At 33.9% G+C, this 25,990-nt stretch overlaps 11 protein-coding genes across 11 annotated transcripts; 2 read left to right on the top strand and 9 right to left on the bottom strand.

Moving 5' to 3' along the window:
* Nucleotides 1-139: 139 nt before the first annotated feature.
* Nucleotides 140-1,207, top strand: NAEGRDRAFT_71121 (uncharacterized protein; the record flags this gene model as incomplete). The annotated part of the gene is made up of 1 exon (XM_002673793.1): nucleotides 140-1,207. The coding sequence occupies one exon, from the start codon at nucleotides 140-142 to the stop codon at nucleotides 1,205-1,207; it is 1,068 nt and encodes a 355-aa protein (XP_002673839.1).
* A 1,488-nt stretch (nucleotides 1,208-2,695) lies between these two features.
* NAEGRDRAFT_51395 (uncharacterized protein) lies at nucleotides 2,696-4,643 on the bottom strand (the record flags this gene model as incomplete). The annotated part of the gene is made up of 2 exons (XM_002673725.1): nucleotides 2,696-3,843; nucleotides 3,926-4,643. 2 exons carry the CDS (start codon nucleotides 4,641-4,643, stop codon nucleotides 2,696-2,698), a joined length of 1,866 nt encoding a protein of 621 aa, XP_002673771.1.
* A 524-nt stretch (nucleotides 4,644-5,167) lies between these two features.
* On the bottom strand, nucleotides 5,168-5,929 carry NAEGRDRAFT_71119 (uncharacterized protein; the record flags this gene model as incomplete). Its single annotated transcript, XM_002673724.1, has 1 exon — nucleotides 5,168-5,929. One exon carries the CDS (start codon nucleotides 5,927-5,929, stop codon nucleotides 5,168-5,170), a length of 762 nt encoding a protein of 253 aa, XP_002673770.1.
* A 153-nt stretch (nucleotides 5,930-6,082) lies between these two features.
* On the bottom strand, nucleotides 6,083-9,049 carry NAEGRDRAFT_71118 (uncharacterized protein; the record flags this gene model as incomplete). Its single annotated transcript, XM_002673723.1, has 2 exons — nucleotides 6,083-8,302; nucleotides 8,438-9,049. 2 exons carry the CDS (start codon nucleotides 9,047-9,049, stop codon nucleotides 6,083-6,085), a joined length of 2,832 nt encoding a protein of 943 aa, XP_002673769.1.
* A 1,326-nt stretch (nucleotides 9,050-10,375) lies between these two features.
* Nucleotides 10,376-14,269, top strand: NAEGRDRAFT_80834 (uncharacterized protein; the record flags this gene model as incomplete). Its single annotated transcript, XM_002673792.1, has 1 exon — nucleotides 10,376-14,269. One exon carries the CDS (start codon nucleotides 10,376-10,378, stop codon nucleotides 14,240-14,242), a length of 3,867 nt encoding a protein of 1,288 aa, XP_002673838.1. The 3' UTR covers nucleotides 14,243-14,269.
* A 17-nt stretch (nucleotides 14,270-14,286) lies between these two features.
* On the bottom strand, nucleotides 14,287-15,366 carry NAEGRDRAFT_51392 (uncharacterized protein; the record flags this gene model as incomplete). Its single annotated transcript, XM_002673722.1, has 1 exon — nucleotides 14,287-15,366. The coding sequence occupies one exon, from the start codon at nucleotides 15,364-15,366 to the stop codon at nucleotides 14,287-14,289; it is 1,080 nt and encodes a 359-aa protein (XP_002673768.1).
* Nucleotides 15,367-15,696: 330 nt separating this feature from the next.
* Nucleotides 15,697-16,635, bottom strand: NAEGRDRAFT_71115 (uncharacterized protein; the record flags this gene model as incomplete). Its single annotated transcript, XM_002673721.1, has 1 exon — nucleotides 15,697-16,635. One exon carries the CDS (start codon nucleotides 16,633-16,635, stop codon nucleotides 15,697-15,699), a length of 939 nt encoding a protein of 312 aa, XP_002673767.1.
* A 527-nt stretch (nucleotides 16,636-17,162) lies between these two features.
* Nucleotides 17,163-18,341, bottom strand: NAEGRDRAFT_71114 (uncharacterized protein; the record flags this gene model as incomplete). The annotated part of the gene is made up of 3 exons (XM_002673720.1): nucleotides 17,163-17,419; nucleotides 17,467-18,120; nucleotides 18,179-18,341. The coding sequence occupies 3 exons, from the start codon at nucleotides 18,339-18,341 to the stop codon at nucleotides 17,163-17,165; spliced, it is 1,074 nt and encodes a 357-aa protein (XP_002673766.1).
* Nucleotides 18,342-19,918: 1,577 nt separating this feature from the next.
* Nucleotides 19,919-21,791, bottom strand: NAEGRDRAFT_80833 (uncharacterized protein). Its single transcript, XM_002673719.1, has one exon. The coding sequence runs from the start codon at nucleotides 21,777-21,779 to the stop codon at nucleotides 19,938-19,940; it is 1,842 nt and encodes a 613-aa protein (XP_002673765.1). The 5' UTR covers nucleotides 21,780-21,791; the 3' UTR covers nucleotides 19,919-19,937.
* A 148-nt stretch (nucleotides 21,792-21,939) lies between these two features.
* On the bottom strand, nucleotides 21,940-23,427 carry NAEGRDRAFT_71112 (uncharacterized protein; the record flags this gene model as incomplete). Its single annotated transcript, XM_002673718.1, has 1 exon — nucleotides 21,940-23,427. One exon carries the CDS (start codon nucleotides 23,425-23,427, stop codon nucleotides 21,940-21,942), a length of 1,488 nt encoding a protein of 495 aa, XP_002673764.1.
* Nucleotides 23,428-23,901: 474 nt separating this feature from the next.
* NAEGRDRAFT_71111 (uncharacterized protein) lies at nucleotides 23,902-25,870 on the bottom strand (the record flags this gene model as incomplete). The annotated part of the gene is made up of 7 exons (XM_002673717.1): nucleotides 23,902-24,492; nucleotides 24,545-24,910; nucleotides 24,963-25,355; nucleotides 25,403-25,405; nucleotides 25,454-25,478; nucleotides 25,524-25,694; nucleotides 25,761-25,870. The coding sequence occupies 7 exons, from the start codon at nucleotides 25,868-25,870 to the stop codon at nucleotides 23,902-23,904; spliced, it is 1,659 nt and encodes a 552-aa protein (XP_002673763.1).
* Between the last annotated feature and the right edge of the window lie 120 nt (nucleotides 25,871-25,990).

Here is a 25,990-nt window from a genome sequence, read left to right as displayed (position 1 = left end):
TAAAGTATGTAAAAAGCAAACATTCATCTCCACCAATAGTTTAAAAGAACAAGAAGCAATTAACTCTGAGATTATCTACAATGTTTACACTGAGAGAATAATCAAATCTGGATCAACAGAAACCATCACCTTCACAACAATGCATCCAGAGAATTCGCTCAATGTAACACTCTCTTGCATTCATGTATTTGCATCGGCTCACTTTTGTGTTCAAGTTTTCCAAGAATTGGACTTTAAGGACATGACAGATTTCACAGTCACTCCTCAATTGGATTCACTCACGAGGAAGGAATTATTCATGGAAGAAACACCATCTATCAGTGTAATGGATGGTGCTGAATCCTTGTGTGGTACTGTTGATTGTGATATTGACACTTTGGAAACACCTAGAACTGCTGCAACCATTTCCACAAATGGTGGTGGTACTGGTGTGTCTTATAGTGCATTTAGATCTTCAATTGATGAAGAGTTTCATCATCATGTAAATCATCAATTGCATGATTCACCAAATAGTACTATGGAACAAACAACGCAAGATTCGATTAAATCGATCGTATCAACATCAACAACAAGTATTGTACAAGATTCAAAGAGGGATGTGCAGATATCATCCATAGTAACAACAAAGGAAAGAGCCAGCTCAATAGTCAACACTGTTTCAACTGCAACAGTGATACAAGAACAGGAACAAGCTCAAGTTGGATCAAAGGAAAGAACCAACTCGATAGTCAATTTGATGGGTACAAGTGGTGAAAACCTTAATGCCATGCCAGCACAAACTATTGTGAACAATACAGAGAAGAATGTTGCTGCAAGTGCAGTTCCTAATACTACACCAGCAACAGTGTCCAGTAATACGAATGTTGTTGAAAAAGATGAACCAACAGAAGTTAGTACGCCCAAAAGAAACAATGAAATTCCAGCCATTGCTGTAACTCCAAGTGAAGATGGTATAGTTTCACCTCAATCCATAAAGTTGAATACAACCGATTCACCATCAGCAACAACTCCCACCAGAGAAGAAAGACCAAGAAAGCATCTAAGCCATCGATTTAAGAATAATTCAGATATGAGACATTTCATTAGGAGAGCTGTTGGTAAAACTGAAAGTATTGACATTGATAATTTTCACATTGATATGAGAGATCAAATTAGTGCAGATAGCGACAGTTCATCCGATGAAGAATTTGCAGAATGTAATGATTAAAAGAACTAGTTCATTATTTCTTCTTATTGTGTCTTCTTTGTTTTTCTTCTGGCAATTTCCTTATTTTATCATGAATAGTTTTAACTTCAGTTGTTTCCAAACGATCTTGATATGAAAGAGCTTTTTCCAAATTCTTCTTTTGTTTTGATTTTTGTTTCTTGGATTGTGGTTTTGTGATACCCTTCTTTTTAGACAATTGACTTGTCACACAGCTAACGTTATCATCATCATCGTCATCAAGATGAGTTCCAAGAGAGCTCATTGAATCCAATTGATTGGCAATAGAATCCAAAGCTTGTTGAAAATCATTAGCATTTTGAGGAACGTGACGATCGACATCAATTTCAGTCGATGTTTCTCCTTGTTTCTTTTCCTTTTGCTTTAACTTTTGTTTAATTTTCTTTTCTTTTTAAATCCGACGCCAATTTATAAACATTCAAATAATCATCAATTTTTAATGGTCATCACACAAATCGTTGTGTTTTCATCAACTTACTTGATGCTGGCATTTTTTATCAATTTAATTATTGAATTTCAATAACAAAATTTATCTTTACGTTCCTTTGTGAAATTATTGATAGAGAAGTGTGGATGAAAAGATGATGGAGAAGAATATATAATGTTTCAATTTTTAATCTTAGTTTTTTTTAAATATATCCAACAACAAATATATTGGGAAAAGTTAAATATTCACACTTGGGAATTCTGAATACAGAATGAAATATATGAGCAAACACGCATATTGAATATTTGAGACATACATAGTTTTTGTCAAACACCTAAATTCTCCAAAACAAAAAGGATTATCAAGTTTCTACTATTAGATATTATCGGAAGCAACAACATGTTAGTAAATTCCATTAAATTTAAATAATACACACCTATCCATCTATTTTGAATAATTAAGAATTATTAATCGAATTAATCTCTACTAACCATACTAACCATCATCATCTGTATTTCCAAAAGTAATATAACCTTGAGCAAACACTCCACTTGGATTCACCACTTTAACACAAAAGTTATTTCTATTACCGGAAGTACTATTTCATCATTAAATAATATTCATATATAATATTAATACAAAAACAATAACAACAATATAGAACAACAATATTCATCAACATCATCACGAATTAATAAAAAACATCAAAAAATTCCTACCTTTGACTAGCAACAGCATTGAATGCACTCAGCCCGTTATTAGCCATACAACTAGATGAAATCATACGAATATTATTCCTATTTGAAATCATTGATGCTCCTCTTCTGATAGCGGCAACGCTACGCAAACTTCCTCTCAACATTTTTTTAAGCGGTTTTTCAAAAAATTTTAAAAATTGCAAATTTTCAATTTTAAAAGAAAAATTTTAAATTGTCTAAATTGGGAACAAGTCAAATATATTGAGAAGAGATTTCATATAGGGAAGGTTAATTTTCTTCCATTTAATATGTTAATATTATATAAAAAATACCAAAAAAGATTTTTTAATTAATTTTTTCCTTGATTATTTTTTGTTTTTTTGATTCTATTTGAGAGTTATTAGCTTCATTGTATTTTCTTTTCAGGATATTATCAACATGAATATCTTCTTCATGAATAATTGAAATATCTGAAAATGGTGAAATAGTTTGTGAGTTTTCCACAAAATTCTGTAATTGTTGGAACATGAAAACAATTCTCTTATTATCTACCTTGAAATATAGAACGGTATGATTGAAACCTGCTGCTAATACCATTTTATATCCACGAGTTTTTACCAAATTGGAATACCTTTCAAATACCAAGTTTCTAACAATTTCTCCAGAATTATAAGATAGTAAAGTATTTTCATCCAATCCAAGTTCATTTTCCTCATTAGATCCCCAACATAAATATTCACCATTTCGTGTAATGGCAAATAAATTGTAAATTCCATAAATTTTTACAATTCCCTTTCCACATAATATTGGATGAGTGACAGGTTCCATGAAATTTTGATTTTCCTCATCAATTAGAATATCATTAGATGACAGATTTCCTAGCTCAGAATTGGAATTTTCACCACATACATAGACAGTATCACTCTCAGTCACCCAAATCGTTGAACTTTGAAAGCAATGAATGAGTGTTACCTTTTCAATATTCGAAAATGGATGTTTCTCGAATTTATCCAAACCTGAAACAGAACTTCCCAATCCCAATTGACCAACTTGATTAGATCCAGTGCAGTACATATTACCTGCCTCTGTTAAGACAAAAGAATGCTTCTCACCAGCTGCAACCTGAATAATTTTCTCATGTTTTGGTAGATTTGGAACCAATTGCAGAGTTGGAATAATTTTTCGTTCCTGAACTTTTTCCAAAATTTCCTCAGCAACTTCATAATTCAACACAATTCTATTGGAATCATTGATTTTACTCTTCCTAATCCACTCAATACCCAGCTCGTGATTGTGATTACCTCCAGAGACATACATGTTGTTTTCCTCAGTCACTAGATAAATTGCTTCAAATCCAACCGAAACAAATCGAATAGTTTCATGATTGTGTAATTGTGGATCAACAGCTTTTGGAAATAAATAAGCATCTGATAGTTTCCCAGAAGCTTGTCCCATAGAATTATATCCAAATGAAAACAATGTTTTTCTATCCTCTAAAAAAGTCAACAAGTGTCAAATTTCCATTTTTGTAAAAATTCCAAATTAATCCCAACATGTCACAACATTAAAACCTACTACTTATCATTGCAGTGCAAAACATGGACGGATGCACAGAGGACAACTCTCTCGACCATTGATACTTGAAGAGTCGAGCAAAACTCTCTGACCACGTTCCTGCCAATCCAATACATCCACATGCATAGATAAAATAACTGAAATCATATCCCAATGCAACCATTTCGATATTTGAATTAATTCCAACTGTTGAGTAGATTTTATGTCCCAAATCCACAAGTGTTGTTTCCTTCTCGATGAAATCCTCGGTAATGAAAGATTGTGGTTGACTTTTGGATGCATCCTTGATGAAGGTGGATATTTCCTTGCCACTCTTGAAATCTGACCATGAATTATTGTCGAATCCTAAAGCTGTTGTATCATTAGTTCCGAATCCAATAAGTGTGAGATGAAGTTTATGAAGTGCATGTTCAAGTCGTGAGCTGAAAACTATTCCAAGAGCACTTGATGAAGGCTCTGCAACGATTTTCATAACCTTCATCACAATTTGATCAACTTCAAGTTGTTTAGCCTCACTTTCGTCTAGATTAGTCTTACTCTGTCCTTGTACTATATTATTAGCAATTCTACTAAATAATTCAACTAAACTATCAGTCCCATACATGCATCTAAACTCTCCAATCGTACAGGGCACCATTGAATTATGACTTTCTATTCGATTCTTCCGACATAATTCACTGCAACAATTCGAACAATTTATCTTCTCATTCGAATACATGTTTCTTGATGTTGAAGTTGATAATGTTTGATTCATCAAGTTTACTTGAAATAAGAGATTGGCTATTTTTTAAGAAAATGGCTGAAGTGTGCTTGTTTCGAATAGTCTCTTTTTTTCGAATAAAACTATCACTGATGCTTCTGAGAGTATTTAGAGCGGAAGAACCACAATTTTAGGTTGGCTGAGAAATGGAAGTTGGATCCAAGACAAGGTGCATTCACCTATTCAACTTCGGGTCATTGGAGATTCGAATAGTTCGATAACACGACATATTGTGAATTTCACTGACAAGTGCTTGGAAAAACGTGTCTTACAATTCTATTACTACCATTACTATGCCATGATGTTTAACTGAATTGTTGTTTTGGAAAGGCATTCCAACAGGGGTAAGAATGAATTTTGAACACTGTCTCTCAAGTTCCAAATAATTATAGCATTACAATAATGAACATCATTCCCATTAGTTACAAGTTTTAATTGATTGAAATTATTTTAATTGGTTTTATTCTTTCTGCTTGTTCAAATTACTCCTTTTCGTATTGAGACAAGGTAGAGTTTGCTAATAAACAGAAAACTCCATAGAAACATGCCTTAATTCCCATCAAACACCAAACACATTGCACTCCAATAAGAACCTTGACAATTTCAAAAACGAATGGGAAAACTGTGAGAATAATTAACATGGTTCTGACATAGTTCTTTTGTTCAAACTTTTTCTTTGAATAGAGAAAGACAAATGTTGCCACAGCAATCCATTCAAGCATTACAATATTACTATAAACACCCATTTGAAGAGATTTAAGTTCAAATTGTAATCCACGAGTACTGAACCACAATGGAAGTAATCTGTTGAATAAATTATCACCCATAGTCCATCCAATAGCACATCCATATAATTGAGAAGTTTGGTCACCTAATAACCATTTAGAAGAAAGAATAAAGAACATTCCGATTAAATCCAATGATCCTATCAAGGTTTTTAAAATTTCTGTAATAAAGAAGCCAAAGCCTAATGTTGCAATTTGTTTGTTATCATCAAAATTAATGGCACCACTTTGTAATTGTTGATTTTCATTTCCTCTAATAACAATGGCAATCAAAAACATTTTACAGAACATGGTCAAGCCAAAAGCCATAATTCCCAACACGACATTACTAAATCTTCTTTCCGTTCCGATCGATGAATTTTCCTTTTCACCTTTTGATGATGATTGTTTGGAAAAATAGACAATGTAGGGTGAGATGAAGGACAACGCAAAGGTGGAGATGAAGTGAGAAAAAGTCATTTTTTTTAATTCATCAAATTTAAATTTATTTTAATTATTAATTTTTAAAATTTTTTTCATAATTAAGAAATTTTTAAATAGTTACTGATAAATAGTTGAATTTGTATAATATTTCCAATGGCTTGTTGATTTAAAAATTGAAAAATTTATTTTTTAAACAATTTTTTGTTCTAACAAGACCTTTCTGTCTGAAATCTTCTTAATCAAAACTTCTCTGTGAAGTTGACCAATGAGACGACCCATCCATAGAACGAAAACATCATCCAATCTCAATTGAGAGAACAACAAGTGAGCAAGAACTGCTGGTGTATCATCAGCAATGGCAATTTGACAAGTATCATAGTCAAGTCTGATTAACTCATTCTTCTTCTTGTCTACAATGGTCTCTTCTTTTGGTTCTTCCAACTTGATACTTTCCTCGAGTTCAATTTCATTTGAGGCAACAATAGGTGGAGTAGTAGTGGTAACTGCTGGAGAAACATTGCTTGTGGATGTTGCTGTTTGGTTATTGGTGGTATTATTATCAGATGAGGATCCACCTCCAAGAATGTTATTCAAGTTAATAGCACCCGGAAGTACAGAGAATGGATTGTTAATCAAGTTGGAAATGAAATCATCGTCATCGTCACTTTCTTCCTCTTCCTTTTCAATCTTGTCACCTTCAGCAATCCAATCATTTCCAATAAAGAAATCATCAAAATCCAATAAGAGATTATTTTGTTCTGGTCTAGGTTCAGTGACAATATTAACTCTTTCAATACCCTTTCTTGCATTCAAATTGGTTGTTGTAATTGGTACTTTAGCTCTTAATTCAGCTTGTTCTCTTTCATATTCTGATTGAACTTTGCCAACAGAGTCTTTAAGAGTTAGATAAAGGGTTTGTAATTGTTTAACACTGACTACACCGACCAAAACCAAGTCCTTCTTTGAATTGACAACTGGGAAAGTCTTTGGAATAATCTTTGTACTTTCAAAGATGCTTTGCAACTCATTGAAAGTAACAGTTTCCTCAACCACTGAAAGTTCATCCACATAGACCATAATGTCTCTAACTTTGATATCTTCAGAGTCAGTCTTGGTTTCAAGGAGAGCAGGCCAACCACGCAACTTGATTTGAGCATCATAGGCAGAATAATATAAAAGTCTTGAAATTTTGACAGCAATCATGGATGCCAACATGGCAGGCCAATAAATACCCATACCAGCAATTTCCAAAAAGATTAAAACTGTACTAAAGGCTTGAGTAGCACTAGCTGAAAGAGCTAGACCACCAACAATAGCATAAGCTCCTGGTCTAATTAAAGAGTAAGCTCTCTCATTACCAAAAAGCATGGACCAACCATCAGGTAAGATATAAGCCCAGAGTTCTCCCCAGAATCTACCAAAACCAGCACCCATAATGAGCAAGGTAACGTAGATACAACTTGGAATTGGCAAGGAAACAGAAAGTGGAGTAATAATGACACGTACCAAAATGAACAAACCAAGACTTGAGAATACTGCAGTGTAATATTCTGATGGCATTCCATTACTATGGAATGTTTCGGAAATGTATTCAGAAAGTTGAGCAGGAATCCAATCTCCCTTAGCGCCATATTCCTTCAAAAGTGGCTTGTTAAGCATTAAATCTTCAATGAGAGCATTGGGAGAGAGTGACATGAAATTACCAATCACTGTTGGGAAACAAAGAATTGAAGTAATTACACAAATGAGAACAGTCCACAAAAATTGAGTTTGTACAAATGTGAGTGGATACTTGAGGAATCTAAATTTGCTTTTTGGATCATCAATCTTAAAGTGCTTTCTTCTAAGGAAGAGGAAGAATCTTCTACCGACCTTATTTCTGAGCCACAATAATTTTTCATTGAGGAAAGCAAACAAGACACCCAAAAGACCCATAACAACACCAAGGAAACCAAGAGTGACAAAGTCAATGATTGTGAATGAAGGAACATCGAGAGTGACATGATAGACTGGTACAAGTAAAATCGACTGATCATGCAAACTGTGCAAGAGACGAGAAACAAAAGCAGCCAACAAGGCAACATAAAAGTTCTTCAAATAGTTTCTCAAACTGTAATATGTACCGACAGCTTCGAGAGCAAAAAGAACACCACCTGCAGGTGCACCAAAAACTGCACCAACTCCCAAAGCACATCCACAACCAATCAATTGAACTCTGAGTGTCTTGTTATTTCTCAAAGGACGGAAAGGTTTCAATTTCATAAGATTGTCAGCAAGGGCAGCACCAATGTGAATCATGCCACCAACTTTACCCACAAACATTCCCGCTCCCACAACACAAGGTACACCAAGAACCTTGACAATTAAAGTTTTCAAACTCAAAGGTTCTTTCAAACTGTCAACACCAGTCTAATTAGATTCCAATTATCATGTGATTATGCATTTTAATATTATTTTGTGAAATATTCCAATTTTGAAAATGATAAAATATAGTCATATTAGAAAAGGTAAGAAAACTAATCTTACTATAACACAAAAACATACCAAAATAGCTTTAACTGGAGGAATACCACTTCCTTCAGCAATAGGAGCAACCCAAAGTGTTAATAATAATGCCAAAACAACAAATGCCAAATTGAAAAGTACCCAGACAAACATTTGAAGTCCAGGAGTTGATTCAACCATTCCAGCCAAAATTGTATCTCTTCCAATAACAATATATTCCACAACAATATCAATATAAAAACCAATAATTCCACCAATAATCCCCAGTACAGTTAAAAAGGTCCAAACAAATTCCATTTGTGAAAAACTACCAAAGGTAGACGTCCTCTCAAGAATACGATGGTTCTTTCTAATTCTATTCTCGACTCCAGAGGCTTCTCTCAACAATGTTAACACAGACATGGTATCTACGCTAGAAACTGATGAACTGTGTGACATGGATGATAATTCCTCCTTTTTAGTCTTCTTTTTAGGTTTTGGTTTCATAATTGTTGATGTAGATGTTATAGTAGCTGATGCAACACCATTCGAAGGTGTAGTTGTTGTAGTGGTAGCAATAGCTTCCTCAGCAAAGGAAACATTACGCCTTGTTGGTTTTCTGTCTGTATCCAGAATCAGAGGCGTTGATGTGAGTACCTTGTTAGAAATCATAGTAGTTTTCTATATATTTTGAATATGTATTCGAGTTTTGTTGTTGTTTTAATTGTTGTTGATTTAAATAATAAATAAAATTAGTAATGTGATGATGAAAAAGAAGGCTAATATCCTAGGATAACAAAAACTCGTAATCGCTGCGTTTATGTGTAATGGAACAAAATGATGTAGAGAAAACTACAGCAATTCTCTGGGGATGTTTCGCTGTTTGAATTGTCTTTAATTTTTTCTCTTTGAAATTTTAGTTTTGTTAAATTGTTTTGGTAATGCAGACTGTTTTGGTGGGGTGATCATAATAATAGGATAAAATGACAGTCGAAATATACTTTTTGTGAGTCGTTTGTGTTTTTAGATAAAAACCTCCTTCATTTTTATGAGCGTAGCTTTCCCGCTATTATTATTCGCTCACAAAATTAAAAAAAATCATAGAATTTCAAATGTCTTCCTCAGAGTACTTACTCTCTACCTTGCCCGTTGAAGCTTCTACACTCGAAGAGGACCTCCTGTCTTACATCTTACTTCCTGTTGCTTCTAATGAACCGGAACACCCTCAAACATTACCTTTTGACCTTGATAAATACTTTGCATCCACACAACACGAATACAACTACGATCTTTAATTTTTGCGAGGCAATAATAAAACTTTGTTTGTTGAATAATGTTGTGATGACAGGTTTAATATTTTTCAACCCACAAAAAAATGTTGAGTACATCATCAACGGAAAGTGAGCCCACCATAAATCGTGTCAAGGCAAACTTTTCTATCAACGTTAACAACTCACCTTCTCTCCAACTCACAATCCAAGCAAACAAAAATCATGATCCAAGATACGCCGATCTTCACGTTATTTTCCATCCAACAAGCAACACTACACCAATAACAATATTATCCACCGAATTAGAAGAGGATTTTATCTGTTGTTACGTTGAAAGAACATCCACCACTGCAAAGACAGATGAAGAAATTATTCAAAGAGAATTAAATTTTGATTTTTCTTCTCTTGGTAAAACAACATCAACTACCACGAAACCAATCAGCAATTGCATCATCTCGGTTTGAAGAGCCACAAGCACTCTGAAACAAGCTATAACAACATTGCAGGTAGTCAACAACATTTAATTCGTCTCGATTCTTATGGAAAAGCTGCTGGAAAGAACTTTGTTTCTCTCATATTACTTCCCTTCCGTGTGAGCATTCAGGATAAGAACAGTCAAGTATCATCGACCCTTCACTTGGTTATTGGCTTACGATTAATCAAGAATTTCATCAATGGAGAAGGAAAGGGAAGAAAACAAGCCTTGGTTACTCTTGATAATTTACTCATGTTTGGTCCATCGAGTATGAGACATTCCTTCCTCAACCAATTAGAATCTGCCAAGAAGGCAGATAAGAAGAGAAAGAGTGATGCTGCTTCTTCATCAAAGAAGAAGGGTTCCGAGTCATCATCTGCCAGTAAGAAGAGAAAGAAGGAAAAACCTGTAAAACCATTGCCATCACCACAAGATCATCACGTAAATGATGAAGATAATGATGTGGTGATGACTGGAGAATCATCCTCTAATGCAACAACAGCTGCTAGCACATTATTACCACTTCCAACAGTTGCAGTAAGTGCCAGTTCTCAACTTGAACAATTACCAATTCCTTCCTCTCATTCTCCTACTCTTTCTTCACAACACAGAAAAGCTTCTACTACTAATTTGAACTTTTTGGTTAAATCTCCACTTGATGAAATACTTGAATCGAATGCAAATCTTATCAAGGAAGAAAGGGAGGATTATGAAAGGGTGAAAAAGTATTTTGACAATTTCTGCAAACAAAAGAATGCAATCACTAATATGTGTTCTGAGCACATTGAAAGAATTCAGGAAATACTTAAGAAAATTGATGAAAGAGTGGTTGTTTCTTTTTTTGCAAAGCCAGGTTATGGTAAATCATATATGATTAATAGATTGGTTTCAGGTTTCCAATGTGATAATTATCCTCTTCCATCAGGCACTTATTTACTTGGAAAGGGTATCACTAGTACAGTTATTGATATCATGTATGATGAATTTTACAGTCTCACTAAGGAAATGTGTACCGTACAAGAGTATAATTTACGCGAAAAGAATGTAAAAAATGAAGGAAAAAAGTTAAGCTATGAGAAACAATTGGAAAATATTGAAATTGACTCTCAATCAAATATAATATTGAGTGGCAATACTGATACTGAAAGACTTTCTTGCATTCTTGCAAGAGCAAGACAAGTGATTGAAAAATATGAGAAGGAGAAAACAACTTTTGACTCTTTGACTGTAAAGAAACTTGTACTAAAAGTTCCTAGCCCATTCCTTAAAGAGAGTAGAGTAATTCTAAGGGATATGCCAGGTTATGATGAATTGACAGAGGGAGAACTATACAAGCAATTTATTAGAGAAAGCTTCCTAGATACTTGCATAATTGTATCGGGCATTGAAAATAACAGAAATATCTTAGATGATGGTATTGTAAGAAAAGCTTGGGAATATGGAATTCATCAACCTAGTCAGGTAATAAGACCTTCCATAGCCATTCTCTGTAACAATCCAAATATAGTTGAGTCTACATACTATGATTTATTGGATAACTATGAGCTTATTGAGGGTATGAAAAAATCTTTTAGAAAACAGCTAGCTCTACATTATGATATATTGTTGGAAGGTGTTGTGTTGTCAGAAAGGGATGTGGTAAACTCAACACCAGTTGAATTTGATGACAAAATCAATTTTGTAAAATCATTGGAGGATAATTTTGGAGTAACATTTTTCCCTCCTCAGAACGCTAAAACTGATTCATTTATTGAAAAATTCAGATATATCATTGAAAAGAATAGAAAGAAAGTCATTGAATATAATGCCAGTATGATAAGAGATATGGCAGTTGTAATTTTATCCAACATTAAGGTTCCTAAAGAAAATCAGGCCCCAGCACAGTTCTGTAAACAATTCAACAAAGTAAGAAGGCAATTATGTGAAATGTTTGCTGAAAATTTAGAATTGACAATTAGCTATTCACCAGATGCTGACTATCTATATGGAGGAGATCTTTCATCTCTTATTAATAGTTTGATATCATTCTATGAATCTCCAATAGCTCTTTTGTTCGACAAGAGGGATATATCAGCAAGACTCCAAAAATTTGGTGCTAGTTACAGAAGAAGATTAAAATCTGAGGAAAAACAAGTGGACTGGTCCAATCATTTCAATACTTTTATGGAGAATTTTTTAGAAACTGTGGAAAGTTTCACTCTCTTCCTGACTCATACAGCTAATTCTTTCAAACAGTCAATTATTAGTACCTGTGTTTCTTACAGTGATATGTTAGATACGAATGTTGTAAAAGAGTTGGTAAAAATACTGGATATTAATGACAACAGCAAAGTGGACGATTTTCTTGAAACAATACACTCTGGTCTATGTAATTTTCATGAGCACATTAGGACATACTTTGAAGCAATCAAGGAATCACTAAAAGAAATCAGTTCTGGAATGGATAACAATGTAAAATTGCTGTTTGAAAAATACAAGCGTAAATCAGCCAAGTATGCACAAGTTCCAACAGAATTGAACTCTAAATATCCTCAACCTTGTAAATATGTAGAGATATTGTCAATGCCAAAGTCTGAGAGTAGTGATGTGAAAGATATTGCAGAAAAACATTACTGTGCTCCAAATGATAAGTTGATGGATTTTGATTTGAAAAAAAGTAATAGGGAACAAATAGCAATCAAAAAAGTTGATCACGAAGGAGAAGCCAATGAGTTGTTAGTGAAGTTTGACAGAACGAGTAAGCAATTATTGCTCTCTTATAACACAAAAACAGTTGAAGAGGTTTCAAGTCCAATCAGAAAGTTGAATAGTAATGGCTTGAAACCATTGTTTATTTTGACAAGACCTAGAGGAAAGAATTACAAACTTCAAATATATGAATCAGATAGAAGATATGCCAAGACAAACAATCTCCACCACATGTTCGTAATTGTAACAGAGAGCAAGTATGTTGCAAGATACAAGAAATCTATTGAAGAAAACGAAGGTAATCCTTCTGATTATTTCTTTTTGATATTAGACTCTGATGTTGCCCTTGGGTATGGAATTGTACATTCTTCAATATTAGCTGTTGCAAATTATCTTCACATTGAATCAATCCATATTGTTCATGATGATATTAGACAATTTTATGAATATTCATATGAACATAAGGTCTACTCTCCACATGACTCTGCAATGCTCAGAGCATTAATATATATGGAAAAAGTATTGGAATATGAGTTGTTCAACCCTCAAAAAGCAGATGAAAGAAGGGAAAGCTTGGAGCATATTTTATTTGACGAGATACCAGATAACACTAAAAAGGAAGTTGTTTCTATAATGAAAGAACAAGAGGAGGATGAAGAAGATATAAAATCTGTGGATGATGGCAAATTAGGCATTTTACAGGTGTTAAGAATATTAGTGGAAAATCTTCCAAAAAAGAGCAGACAAAAGTATACAGATATTATTACATCCTTCTCAAACCAAGAGTCGAAAGATACTGCCTTAGTTACACTTTCTAAAAATCCACAGGAATTCCTTAGTACACTCCGAGAATTGTCTACCACACACAAGATTAAGGTTGCTGAAATTCTAATTGAATTGATTGAGGAAGAATTTAACGATAAGAAACATATTGGACGTGTCAGTTTATGGAATAATCAAACAAAACAAGAGCTCAAGAATAGAGTTCATAATTTGAGCAAACCTACTCACCTTGTCTCGTATATTACTTCTTCAGTTCATACTTATTTTATTCCATCTATGGAGGGAATTTATCCAATAGGTCTGGAAGACTTTTGGAAAGAACCGAACAATGAGGAGAGAAAGAAAACACTTACTGAAATCAGAAATATTGGAACCAAGAACAAATCAGCAAAGAAGAATGAAAAGAAGAGGGCCAAAGCAAAAGTTGTCAAATCGGCATTGGAAAGAGGTTGGACTTGTTGTGATATTGGTGAGAAAACTCAAATGTTGTTGCATGGTGTTGGAAGCTTCCAAGTATTTAATTTTGGCTATGCTCGTGCCAGTGTACCTTCTCTAGTTGATTACAGTTCCAGAAAGGAAGGTAAGGATGGTAAAATCGAATACAATAGCGATGAAGAATCTGTTGAGGTTGAAGAGGATGAGGAATAAAGAGCTAACCAACATGAATTATAAAATAAACTTTATCACACAAATTAATCATCATAATCGTCATCATCTTCCTCATCTTCACTATCATCATCCAAAACGAGGAGAGTATATTGAGGTGTTATGGTTGGTTGGGTGACAGCTGGTTTAATTTCAAGTGTTGGAGTTGGATCCTCCTCTTCATCTTGTTGAGATTGAGAAACAATCTTGATATTGCTAGTTTCATTTCTATCGAGTTCAGAAATTGGCTTTTGCACAAATGTACCATGTTCTTCAACACTTTTACCAAAGAATTTACCAATCACTTCAATTTCTTCCTCAATCAATTCAAATTCATCATCCAAATCTTCACCTTCGGCACTTGGTTGAACAATTTCACCAGTTCCAATTCTACGATAAGCACCAACAGTATCATCAAAGAATAAATCAGAAGCAACACGTGCTTCCATTTCCTTATCATATGTTTCTTCCATTTGTGAAATTTCCATATATTGCTTAAATTGTTGGCGTTGATCAAATTGAGCTCTAATATACTTTTCAATTGGTGGATAACACAAAACCCACAAACCAAGCAAGAATGAAATAATTGGTAATGCAATCAATGAATAATATCTTGGATCATATTCAATAACAACTGTATATGGATCTGAACTTGAATAAAAACAATCAAAAACTTGTCCAACTTGATAATTATTATAAAATTCATTTCTAATGGCATATGACAGAACATAACCTGCCTCTCTAGGATTATCCCATCGTTCAACACTTGGTCCATACATTGTCGATTGAATTATCATATCTTTTCCTTGTTGTGGAATATACGCTTGATATTTCACATTAAATTCAGTTCTGAACTTTCTATAAGTTGCTTTCAAATCCTCACCAATGAATGATGAATTCATTGCTTTGGTAATTAATGTGCACTGAGTAGAAGTTGGTCCATAGATCCAAACTGGAACCAAATAACCAATGACAATTGCTAACAGGGCAACTGTTGCTAACATGAAGAAGGAAAAGCAAATATGATTGGAATGGATGTGATCGTACCAACGCTTCTTGGTTTCATCGTGAATGGTTCGGGTGTTGCCGAAAGTTGTTGCTGGTTGTTGTGTATTTTCTTCGTCCATTATTTTCGTCTAGATTTTTGTTGTTATTGGAAATTAAACGAATGTTTGGATCTCAGAGGCTGTTTTCTTGATTGTTGATGTTGTTATTTGCAATATCGCTTGTTCAACAATCAAAGAAGGGCTGATGGTTAATTGTATTTTTTTTAAGTAGTGATTTTTGATGTCACTGATTGTTGACGGCTCTACAGTTTGTAAAATTTCACTTTTAATTTGGATCTTATGAAATTCAATCAGAGCTCATTCCACAATCTTACAATCCTCCTCATCTTCTTCTTATTTAACCTTTTATTCGAATAACAAGACATTCGAATAAGAGTTTATGTTATTTTACTATTTTTTATTTTTTAACATTTGCTTTTCCTTTTCAATGGCTCCTTTCAAAAGCAATTGTAATTGATCTACAATGTCCAGAATTTCCTTATCCATATCTTCTGACATACTCAAAGCTCCTTGTTCATAAACATCTGTGAAAATTGCACAAGTGATATCAGTTTTTACAAAAATACTACAAGTTAAGGTCGAACTGTTATGGTTGGCATTGGAATTGAGTGACGAGCTCGAAGATCCATTCATTAATCCACTACATCCACGTATATGATAAATTCCTTGACTAATAAATTGCTGAGTTTCGTCTTCGGCAAATAATTTTACAAAATTGTCAACACTTTCCAAATATTGTCTCAAACGTTGCGAAAGATCTTCAATAGAACCAACAACAAATCCAATCGATTGACTTTCAAAAACTGGTGAATGAGTTGTTGGAGAATGTGGTGATTGAGATTGAGAAATTTGTGAAACTGACATTCCAAGTTGAGCTGTCAAATTAGTTGCTGATATTTCTTTGGGTGATTGATTCTTAAAAGTATTTTTCAAAGGAGGTGTAATTGAAGTAGGCGGCGAAGAAGTTGCTGTATTATTATTATTCGAATGACTCACTGTCGTAATAATCGTAATGGGTTGAGTAGTAGTACTCGTAGTATTATTGCTGGTTATTGTATTGTTAATTCCTGATGAATTTGATGAGGTTATCGTATTGTTATTATTATTCGAATTGCTCGAACTATTGTAAATGGTGAGTGGTGAATTATTCGGAATCGCATTATTGGAGAGTAATATTTTCGGATCATGATAAAAGATGGCATTCGTCTGATTGGACATGATCACAGTCTTGAATTGTTGATTCTTGTAAATTTCCCTCAATTGTTCGACCTTGTCTTCTATTTGAGAAACTAGTTTAGGAGAAACTCCATTGCTTTTCTGGCAAACCATATTATTATTTATATATTATTATTATTATTTGTATATTTCCAATAATATTATTATGAGTATTATTATTATTAAATATATTTAAATATTATATATTAAAATTTTCTTTCCTTCTTTCCAAAATGAAATATAAAATCGAATATTAACTATCAATCTTATCAATTATTATCAATTAAATATTTAAATTTTTATATTGAAAGTCGTTTGATTGAAAATTTCTTAATGATGAAAAAAATTGAAAAATTTCGGAGGGAAAAATTTGATGAGCGTTTTTTGAAAATGTAAAAATTGGCGGGAGAGGTTAGAAGTGGAGGATTTTTTTTTGAGACGTTAAAAAATTGATTTTTGAAAGTGGACGAAAGTTGAATGCGACAGTGAAGAGGAGTTTGTGAAAAGACCGACACTTGAGGTTTGCAGTGACAGAATTAATGGACAATGGATTGAAAACAGTAAGCTGATTCGGTTTAACTTGGAATAGTTTACTTTATTCTTTGTTAATTTCAAATCCATAGAAGTCCTTTATCATTGCATTATTGATTTTCCTTATCAACTATTTCTTTATCTACAACCATAACAATTCTGTAACGTGCTTGATTTTTAACAACCTTCTCCATTGCTTCGTTGACTTTCTCCAAGGAACTCAATTCAATTTGAGGTTTGATATTGTGCTCAGCAGCAAAATTCAACATTTCTCTAATTTGATCGTTGGAGGCACCTCCAGAACCAACAATTGAACGATTCTTCATAATCATGGCAAAAGCACCTGCTTTGATACTTCCAGAGGATGCTTGAAATTTCAATTTTGAATAATTGGAATAAATTGTTAAAACTTACGAACTCCAATTATTGCCAACTTGCCGAATGGCTTCAACATTTTCACAAATTTGTCAGTATCAATGTCGGTGCTGACACAATTGAGAATCAAATCAAAATTGCTGTTCAATTGTTTTACAGAATTTTCATTGGTGTGGACATGAAAATCATTGGCTCCAAATAATCTACATTCTTCTTCCTTGTTAGCACTTGTGGAAAGAGCAGTAACATGGAAACCCATTTTGGAAGCAAATTGAAGAGCTAAATGGCCTAAACCACCCAATCCAAGAACAGCAACTTTGAATTCGTTTGGTTTAGAATAAGGGCTTTCACGATAAAGTTTTAAAGGCGAGAAAACGGCAGCTCCTGCACAAAACAATGGAGCAGCATCAACTGACTTCAATTTCTCAGGAATTGGATAAACAAATCTCGAATCCCAAACGACTCCATTCTGGAAACCACCACCAATTGGTGCATTCATGAATGGCTTGGAGGAATCACACAAATTTTCAAAATGATGCTTGCAAGATCCACACTCTAAGCAAGAGGAATAATTCCAACCCATGCCAACTCTCATGCCCACGGCTATCTTTCCATCCTTTTCAACTCGCTCACCAACATGTCTTACAATTCCCACAATTTCATGACCAGGAATATTTCCAACATGATGGAATGCTAGAAAATCTGATACGAGAGTCATTGCCAAAAATTGAAAGATTGCATATTCACTTACCTCCATAACAGATACTACTGGCAATAATGTCAACAAAAATATCATTTTCACCCAAGCTATTTACTTGTTGCTCAATTGGTTTCAAGAGAAATTTTTGAGTTTCTGTTGGTTCAGCTACTGCGTAACCTTTAACTGTGATTGGCTTCATAAGTTGCTTGGACATGATGATGATTATCTAAGTGAATTGTTTAATTGTTTTTTTATATTGTTTGGAAGTAATGATAATTGCGAGGCTCAAAATTTAAAGCACACACATTTTGTGCGTACGAGGTCCTGTAACAAAATTTGGCGCCAATGTTTTTGGTTGGTTGATAAATCGCTAGCACAAATCTCACACAAAAAAAAGCCTTTTCAACGAACGTCATGGTACCCTCGCACATGATGAGGTTCGGTTTATTTTAGCAATTTAAGAAAATAATTAATAAAAAGACTCGATTTGAATCTCTTTCGTGTTGCATGCAGGAATGAATGATGAATATGATGTAGAATTGGAAAATGATAGTCAAGTTGTATCTACGAAACAAATTAATTGTTTAGCTTGTAGAAAATCACATCTTGCATGCGATCGTTTAAAACCCTCATGTTCTGAATGTAGTATGAGAGGAAGATCATGTCTCTATGTACCTCCAAAGAAGAGACGAGTTAAGAGAGGTCCAAAGAATAAGACATTGGCCAATATTGCTCCTTCAACAATGCAAGTACAAATAGAAGTAACAACAAAAACATTCCGCCCCTATCTCCCAAAATCACATGTACAACAAACAGTTTTCATGAAGAGGGAGAGAAGTTTGGTGAGAGGAAATATTCAAAGTGCCATCATTAATTATTTCTACGATTATGTGGATGTCACAATTGACTTTTTGAGTAAGGAACAGATGGAAGAAATTGTCTTGAATGTGGATTTGTTGGAGAGGGAGTATTCGGTTAGGGCATTGCTTCTGGTTGTTCAAAGTTTATGTGAACAATCAATGAGTCAACCTGCGCTTTCTATTGTTTCTTTTAGAGAGTCTGTACACTATTCATCATTGGCTCATCCCATAGACCTTTGTACCAAAGTTTCCAAATCACTTATTGCTTTATATGCAGTTGGTGAAGGGCAGGTTGAATTGGCTTCTCGTTATTTACAATATATTAAGGAATTTCAAAATGATCCACTTTTGGATAATGTTAAAAAAATGAAATTTGAAATGCTTGCCTCCAAAATTGAGTCCCACATCTCAGCTGGAGATGATGATGTGGAGAGCTTGAAAATAGTATGGAAACTCTTTACCAAGTTTTATGATGTTTACGTAAACGACAACAAGTATGATTTACAATCAATCAACAATGGTGTTTCGTTAGAAAATGCTCCAATTACAATATCTCTAATATGTTCAGTTAGAGAATTACTCTACAACATGATTTCTAATAAGAGCCTCACTAACCACCAAAAACATATCAAACATGCCAGTATTGAACTGATGCACCTTTACGGTATTTATTCCACATTTAAATACTTAAACTTGCAAGTCCATGCTATGAAAGAAATAGTTGAGAAGGTGGAATTATTGATCACCGATTTGCCATTATTGCTTCCCCTTTATTCATTTCATAATTTGGCAGTTTTTGTCTACTATAGAATTAACCAATTTGATTCTGTTCGAAAGAAAGTGATTGAAAAACTCGTACATGGAAGAAATATTAGGGATGTATTTGAGGATGAAAGAGACATATGTAATTATTGTGAATATTCAGAAATACTTAGTGAGACATAAATCGTTTACTTTCGTTTTTTATTCTTCTTATTCTTGCTGTTGGAGAAATCGTGATCATCCTCTTCAATATGTTTAGATGAAGAGGCTGATGGTTTGGTCAATACTTTTCTTGTGGAATTCTTGACAAGGGATCCAGTTTTACTATCGAATGCATAGTTTCCCATAATTCCAGATTTCAAATCGACGTTTAACCAATCGTAGACTTTGGACTTTTTAGTTTCGAATGCTTTTGGCTCGCTCACTTGGAAAATCTTGGTTTGTAAGAAAATTTTGTAACATTCGTAGGCAACATTCTTTTGAGATTCGATTTGTTCTTGCTCTGATTGTGGTTTCTCAGTAGGCTTAATTGGTGCAAATTTCATTCCTGAAATGTCGAATGAAATACTTTGGGTTGGTTGCTCTTCCTCAATTATTACTAGATTGGAAGTTTGCTGAATAGTTTCTTCCAATTTTTTCTCCTCCTTTTCTCCATCTGATTCATTGTCGAGTTTGGCATCTTGCTCGGCATCTTCAATTTCTTCCTCTTGGAGAACGCTCCACATATTTCCTCTTGATTGTTGACTTGGTTTCGAATCAAATTCTTCCTCTTCTTCGTCACTTTCTTGATTTTTGTAATTCGAATTCTTTGAACTTTCTTCTTTGGAAAGTTTCGAAATCATATCCTTAATAAAATCACCAGTAAATGTAGTGGCTAATTTCCCAGAAATAACTCTCGAAGTGATCGACTCATTTGGAACACCCTTCTTTGAGAATGAAATTGCCTTTTTAAGGATTGGCCAGATTTCCTCTTCAAATTTGGCCAAAATTTTAGTTTCCAATTCAATTCGATATTTTGAAACTACTTGTTTCATTTCAGTAGTCCAGAACACTCCACTGATTACATCATCAATCACATCACTTAAAATTGCCTTAACAATGTGTCGTTCTCTAATTTTCTCAGCACTGAACATGGATGAAGATCCCTGTTTGTTAGGTTCTGAAGAATTATCTGCAATTCCATGGAAACACATATAATATTTAGTTTTGGCCTTGTAGAAATCACCATCATTGAATCGAATGACGTATCCTTCCAATCCTTTCTGTTCATAAATTTCTGATAAGAGTTTTTGAGGTTCTTCAGTTCCTTGTGGGAAATCTTTCCACAAGCTCACCAAATTGACTGCCTTTTGCCAATTTGGATTCTTATCGAGAATATCTTTCATTTCCTGGTAGGTCAAATATTCACCACTCTCTGTATGACGAATGGCAAGTAGAGTCAATTTCTCTTCCAAATATTTAATCACGACAATATTCTGTGGTCCAGTATATTCGAAACTACAACTCCAACCCTGATCCAAACAATATTTACAAAATTCCAAGAATGGTTTTCTCAAATTCTTCTGCGCTAAATTCTTATCAATATATCCAGCAACCATATTCTTGGCCATAGCAGTAAATCCCAACATGGTTGTAAATCGAATATCTGAAATATCCCTCTTTGAAGAAACAAAAATTGGAGAAACCAAACTTCCATCCATCTTTTCCACAACCACAAATGGTCGTTTCCAATTAATCTTTTCAATATTACTCTCAACTCTTTCATTAATATTGAAAAATTTGTGGAATTTTCTGCACACAATTTTCTTACTCTTCTCTTCAAAGATAATTCCTCTACATTCGCGTCTAATTAATTGATCAAGCCTTTCCCGATCGGTCATATCCTTCATGGTCGATTGATCGGCAAATGTATTCTCTACGATGGATTTATATTTGATGAATCGGAAGCCTTCATCGACCTGCGTTACAAATTCTTTTCTTCCCTTGATGGCAGATTCTATATCGGAATGGAATTTAATAACAGGAAACATTTTTAAAAATTGATGAATTAATTGTGTTATTGGAGCTATTTTTTTTTGATTTTAAAATTTATTTTTAGAGTTTCATGTCTGGATTTGAGTTACTTTACAATGCAACATTCACAAGATGACACTCTAGAATTTAAGAATATAGAATTGTGTTTGTGAAAATTCATGATAAATTAAGTTTTGAAATTAGTATTTGATCTAGAGTTTCAAAATTGGTTTCCTCAATTGGTATTTCCTTTGATCGATAGAGTTGTTCCAAAATATTCAATGCCTTGGTGCTCTTCTCCTCATTTGGGAGACATTTAAATTTGATGTAAAAGTGGAGTTTGTAACCTGATGGGAGAAGCTCTGTATTTTCTCCAATGGTTGTCCTCATTCGACGTTCTCGCTCTTCCTTCTTCTTCCATTCGTCTCTCCTTTTCGATTCTTCTATTTGCTTCTTGGCTCGTGCCTTGACATGTTCTTTCTGTTCGATGAGGTCTTTGAGGTAGAATTTCAATTCTTGGGCGAGTTGAATCCATGAGGATTTTTGATTCTTCTTTTCCTCTTGTTTCTTCTCACTGTTTAGATAGGATTGGACATGAATGAAGGAGGCTGGAGTTTCTGTCAATATTTCAGGATAGAGATGGTGAATTCTGAATTGTTCCATTTCCTTGTTGGTACAACCATCGTAGAATTCAGACCTCTTTGAGCTGTTGGAATTTCCATAAATTCTATTCTCCATGGAAGAGTCTCTGAGTGCAGTATGAAGAAGAATGAGAGAGTCGCCAGGGGCTGTCGGAATGAACATTGTTTCTTTTGAGTTGATGGCAATGTCGATAAATTCATCGTTAATTTCCTTTGGAAAGATTAAATGTGAAATTGCCAATCCAACCATTTTTCTGATTTGATGATAGAGGAAACCACTGGCTGTCACCTTGATTAGTACTCCTCTCAATGCGTCTGATGATGAAATGGGTGCTAAACCAGATGCTTGTTGTAACTTGGAGTTTGGAACTCCAATTGTATAAGGCTTAGCAAAGCATTGAAATACAGTTCTATGGTACTGATTTCCAACAGTGTCAGAATTTTGAAAGGTATCCAAATCATCCTCTTGACCTCCCTCTGAAGATCCATTTGATGTAGTGTTTGAGGTAAAATTTTGGAAATTCTTGAATCCTTCCATCCTAGAAAATACATTATTGAGCTGTTTGCAAACAGCTTCCAAGTTAACGTCTGGCAACGTGACGGTTGGCTTTTTTGCCAATTTTTGATAGAGTGTCATTTTACTCTCGCTAATCATTCCTTTCAGACAATATTGTGGAATGAAATATTCATATGTTCTCCACAATCCAAATTTCCTGCTATTGAAATTCTCTGCATCCTCCTTAATTGTTTCCAAATGAAAAACTCGTAAAGAATCCTCAACATTTGAAAATCTATTAGTCAATTCTGAAATCCAATCTACATTCTCCTTAACACTCTCGGGAACTTTACATGAAAATATATTGGCAATTGAGTGAACTCCCTTATCTGTCCTACTCGATGCATTCCAATCCATGTTCGATCGGAGATTTGTAAAATATTCTTGTTTCTTGGTATGATCATTTTCATGTTGTTTCGGTAATGGTTTAATATTAGTCAATAATCCAGCCTCCATCATGTACTTCATTAATTTTCCTTCGATTGCTTTATAAATTCATCAATTATTATTATAATTTTCCAATATTTCCAATAATATTATTCACAGAAATTGCAATCCAGTATTATCCCATCCAATAATATAAATTTTGTAATATGTTTAATATAATAATTAATAATCATCATGATGATCACATACTCTTCTCTACCGGAACATTTCTCTGATACTGAGAACCACTCAGTCCATTTCCGGAATATCCAACACAGAGCAGCAATCGTTTTGAAAATAACGACACTGATTCAGCTGATGATTTGCTTTTGGCAGCTTTCAGTGCTTTCATTTTTTTTAATAAAATTGTAAAACAAATAATAAATATAAAATATTTGAAAACTATAAAAGGCAAAAGCAGACGAATCTTGAGATGACAAGCTAATAATTTAATGATGAAACGGATGATGCTCCTATATACTACAAAAATAATAAAAAGATTCATTGTAGAATTTGTTAGAATTTCAAATTGTCTCCTTCAACGTAGTCTCCTGCAAAATCGTCATCACTTCCACCCTTAGTTCCACTCCATTGATTAGTGATACGTTCTCTGGCAATATCAATAATTCTTCCCTCAATGTGAGCTTTCAAAATGTGATATTTTTCAATCCATTCCACAACAATATCAAAAATTTTGTGATCATTTCTTGGATGATCGACAATGGTTGCATTCTTCAAGGAGAAGAAACCATCTCCTCCCTTAAGTAAATATTTAACAGTGGCAAATGAATAGACGCGATTTTCATCAATTTTCTCGCCATTGAATGTCATTTCAATGATACGTTTGAGTGGAGGTTTCCTACTGTCATAAATGATCGAAATACCTTTGGAGAAGTGTGGGAAGGCACCAACAACACTTTCTGCTTTCTGAACTCCTTCCTCTACAGCAGCTAATAAATCAACTCCCTTAATTTGTGAAAGAACTATTTCATTAGGGAATGGGAATTCTTTGAGAATGTCATATTTGGTAATCTTTTTACCTTGATCGTAGAAACGATCTCCTCTAATTCCACCTCCATTGAAAAGTGCTATTTCAGCATCAAACATCTTAAGAACAACAAAAAAGAATAAATATTGAAAAACAATTCTCAAAACAAACCTCTCTTACAATATCAGCCACAAGATTTCCATAAGTGGTTTCCTTAGAACGACAGCTTTCAGTGCTGGAATAGAGTGGTGTTTCAGTGACACCAATTTGATCGAAAATTCCTGGTGGCAACATTTCCATATACTTTTGAATGACATCTGAAACTTTCTTTTTTGGTTTGTATCCGTGATTAATCATCATGTTACATGATGGATAGACCTTTACAGTATGGAATTGATTACCAGTATTTACAGTTGTTTGATTCTTTTCTATAATTAAATCAATTCTTGTGAGGTATCTGGCATCCTGACCTGCCTTGTGAATAAGGCAATTATCTTTGATGACAGTGTATACTTCATGATCGTGACCTGACAAAACCTGTATTTGAATTTGTGTCAATTAGCAAGAGTTTGCAAGAAATAATACTTACTACATCTATTCCAGGCACCCTTTTGACCAGTTCCTTATCATCGGCAATATTCAAATGGTTAATGGCAATAACAACGTCACATTTATCTACATTTCTAAGCTCATTGACCATTCTTCTAGCAATAGGAATACTTGGTTGGAATTTGATTAATTTTCCAGGCTTACTGAGATATTCCGAATATTTTGTACAAACTCCAAACAATCCAATCTTTAAACCATCCAAAGCAGGGTCAGTAATAATAAACTTTCTGTAAACTCCCTTCAAAATATTCGATTCAGAATTATTGAATGTTTTATCATTGGTTTCCTCATTATTGTACACAACATTTGAACAAATCCACTTGAAATTAGATTCTTTAATGCGTTCCTCCAAAATTTCTGATCCAAAATCAAACTATTTTCATTTAAATTCACAAACATTATTCAAATTTTAACACTTACTTCCTAATTTCCAATAATTAATTCCAAAATTTAATCCAAAACTAAACTTACATGATTTCCAGGACAAACAAAATCACTAATATTACATTAACATTGAAATTCAAACATCCACCATACTTACATTGGCATATTATTCAATACGTCAATCATGTGAGCTCCTTTAAATTGTTCTGCCAAAGTCGAAGCACTCATAAAATCACCATTCAAAGTAGAAATCGAAAACCTCGATTTATTCTTCTCTTGATCAATCATGGTTGCCAATTCTGCCAATCCACCAACTCCTTTATCATCACTTCATGAATAAATTCATCATCATTGTCATCATCATTCGGAATGAAATTAAATTACTACTACCTACGCCAACAATTCATAAACATCATTCACCATCAAGATGGTAATATTAGCCATATTCACAGTCTCTGTTGTAGAAGCCGTTGGCAGGGCATGTTTTCTTCTCAAGTGGTTCATCATTTTTCATAAGAGTCTGTCAATTTTAAAAGGAAGAAGGATAATATTCTTGTTCTTATTTTTTTCTTATTTGATTGTCGTTGAATAATCATCATTAATATCTCCTCAATAAGAGAGGGT

The sequence above is a fragment of the Naegleria gruberi genome, assembly GCF_000004985.1.
Source record: "Naegleria gruberi genomic scaffold NAEGRscaffold_44, whole genome shotgun sequence".
NCBI classification, from domain to species: Eukaryota; Heterolobosea; class Eutetramitea; order Acrasida; family Naegleriidae; genus Naegleria; species Naegleria gruberi.
The sequence above is the reverse complement of the archived record's forward strand: the minus strand, read 5'-3'. Positions and strand labels throughout refer to the sequence as shown.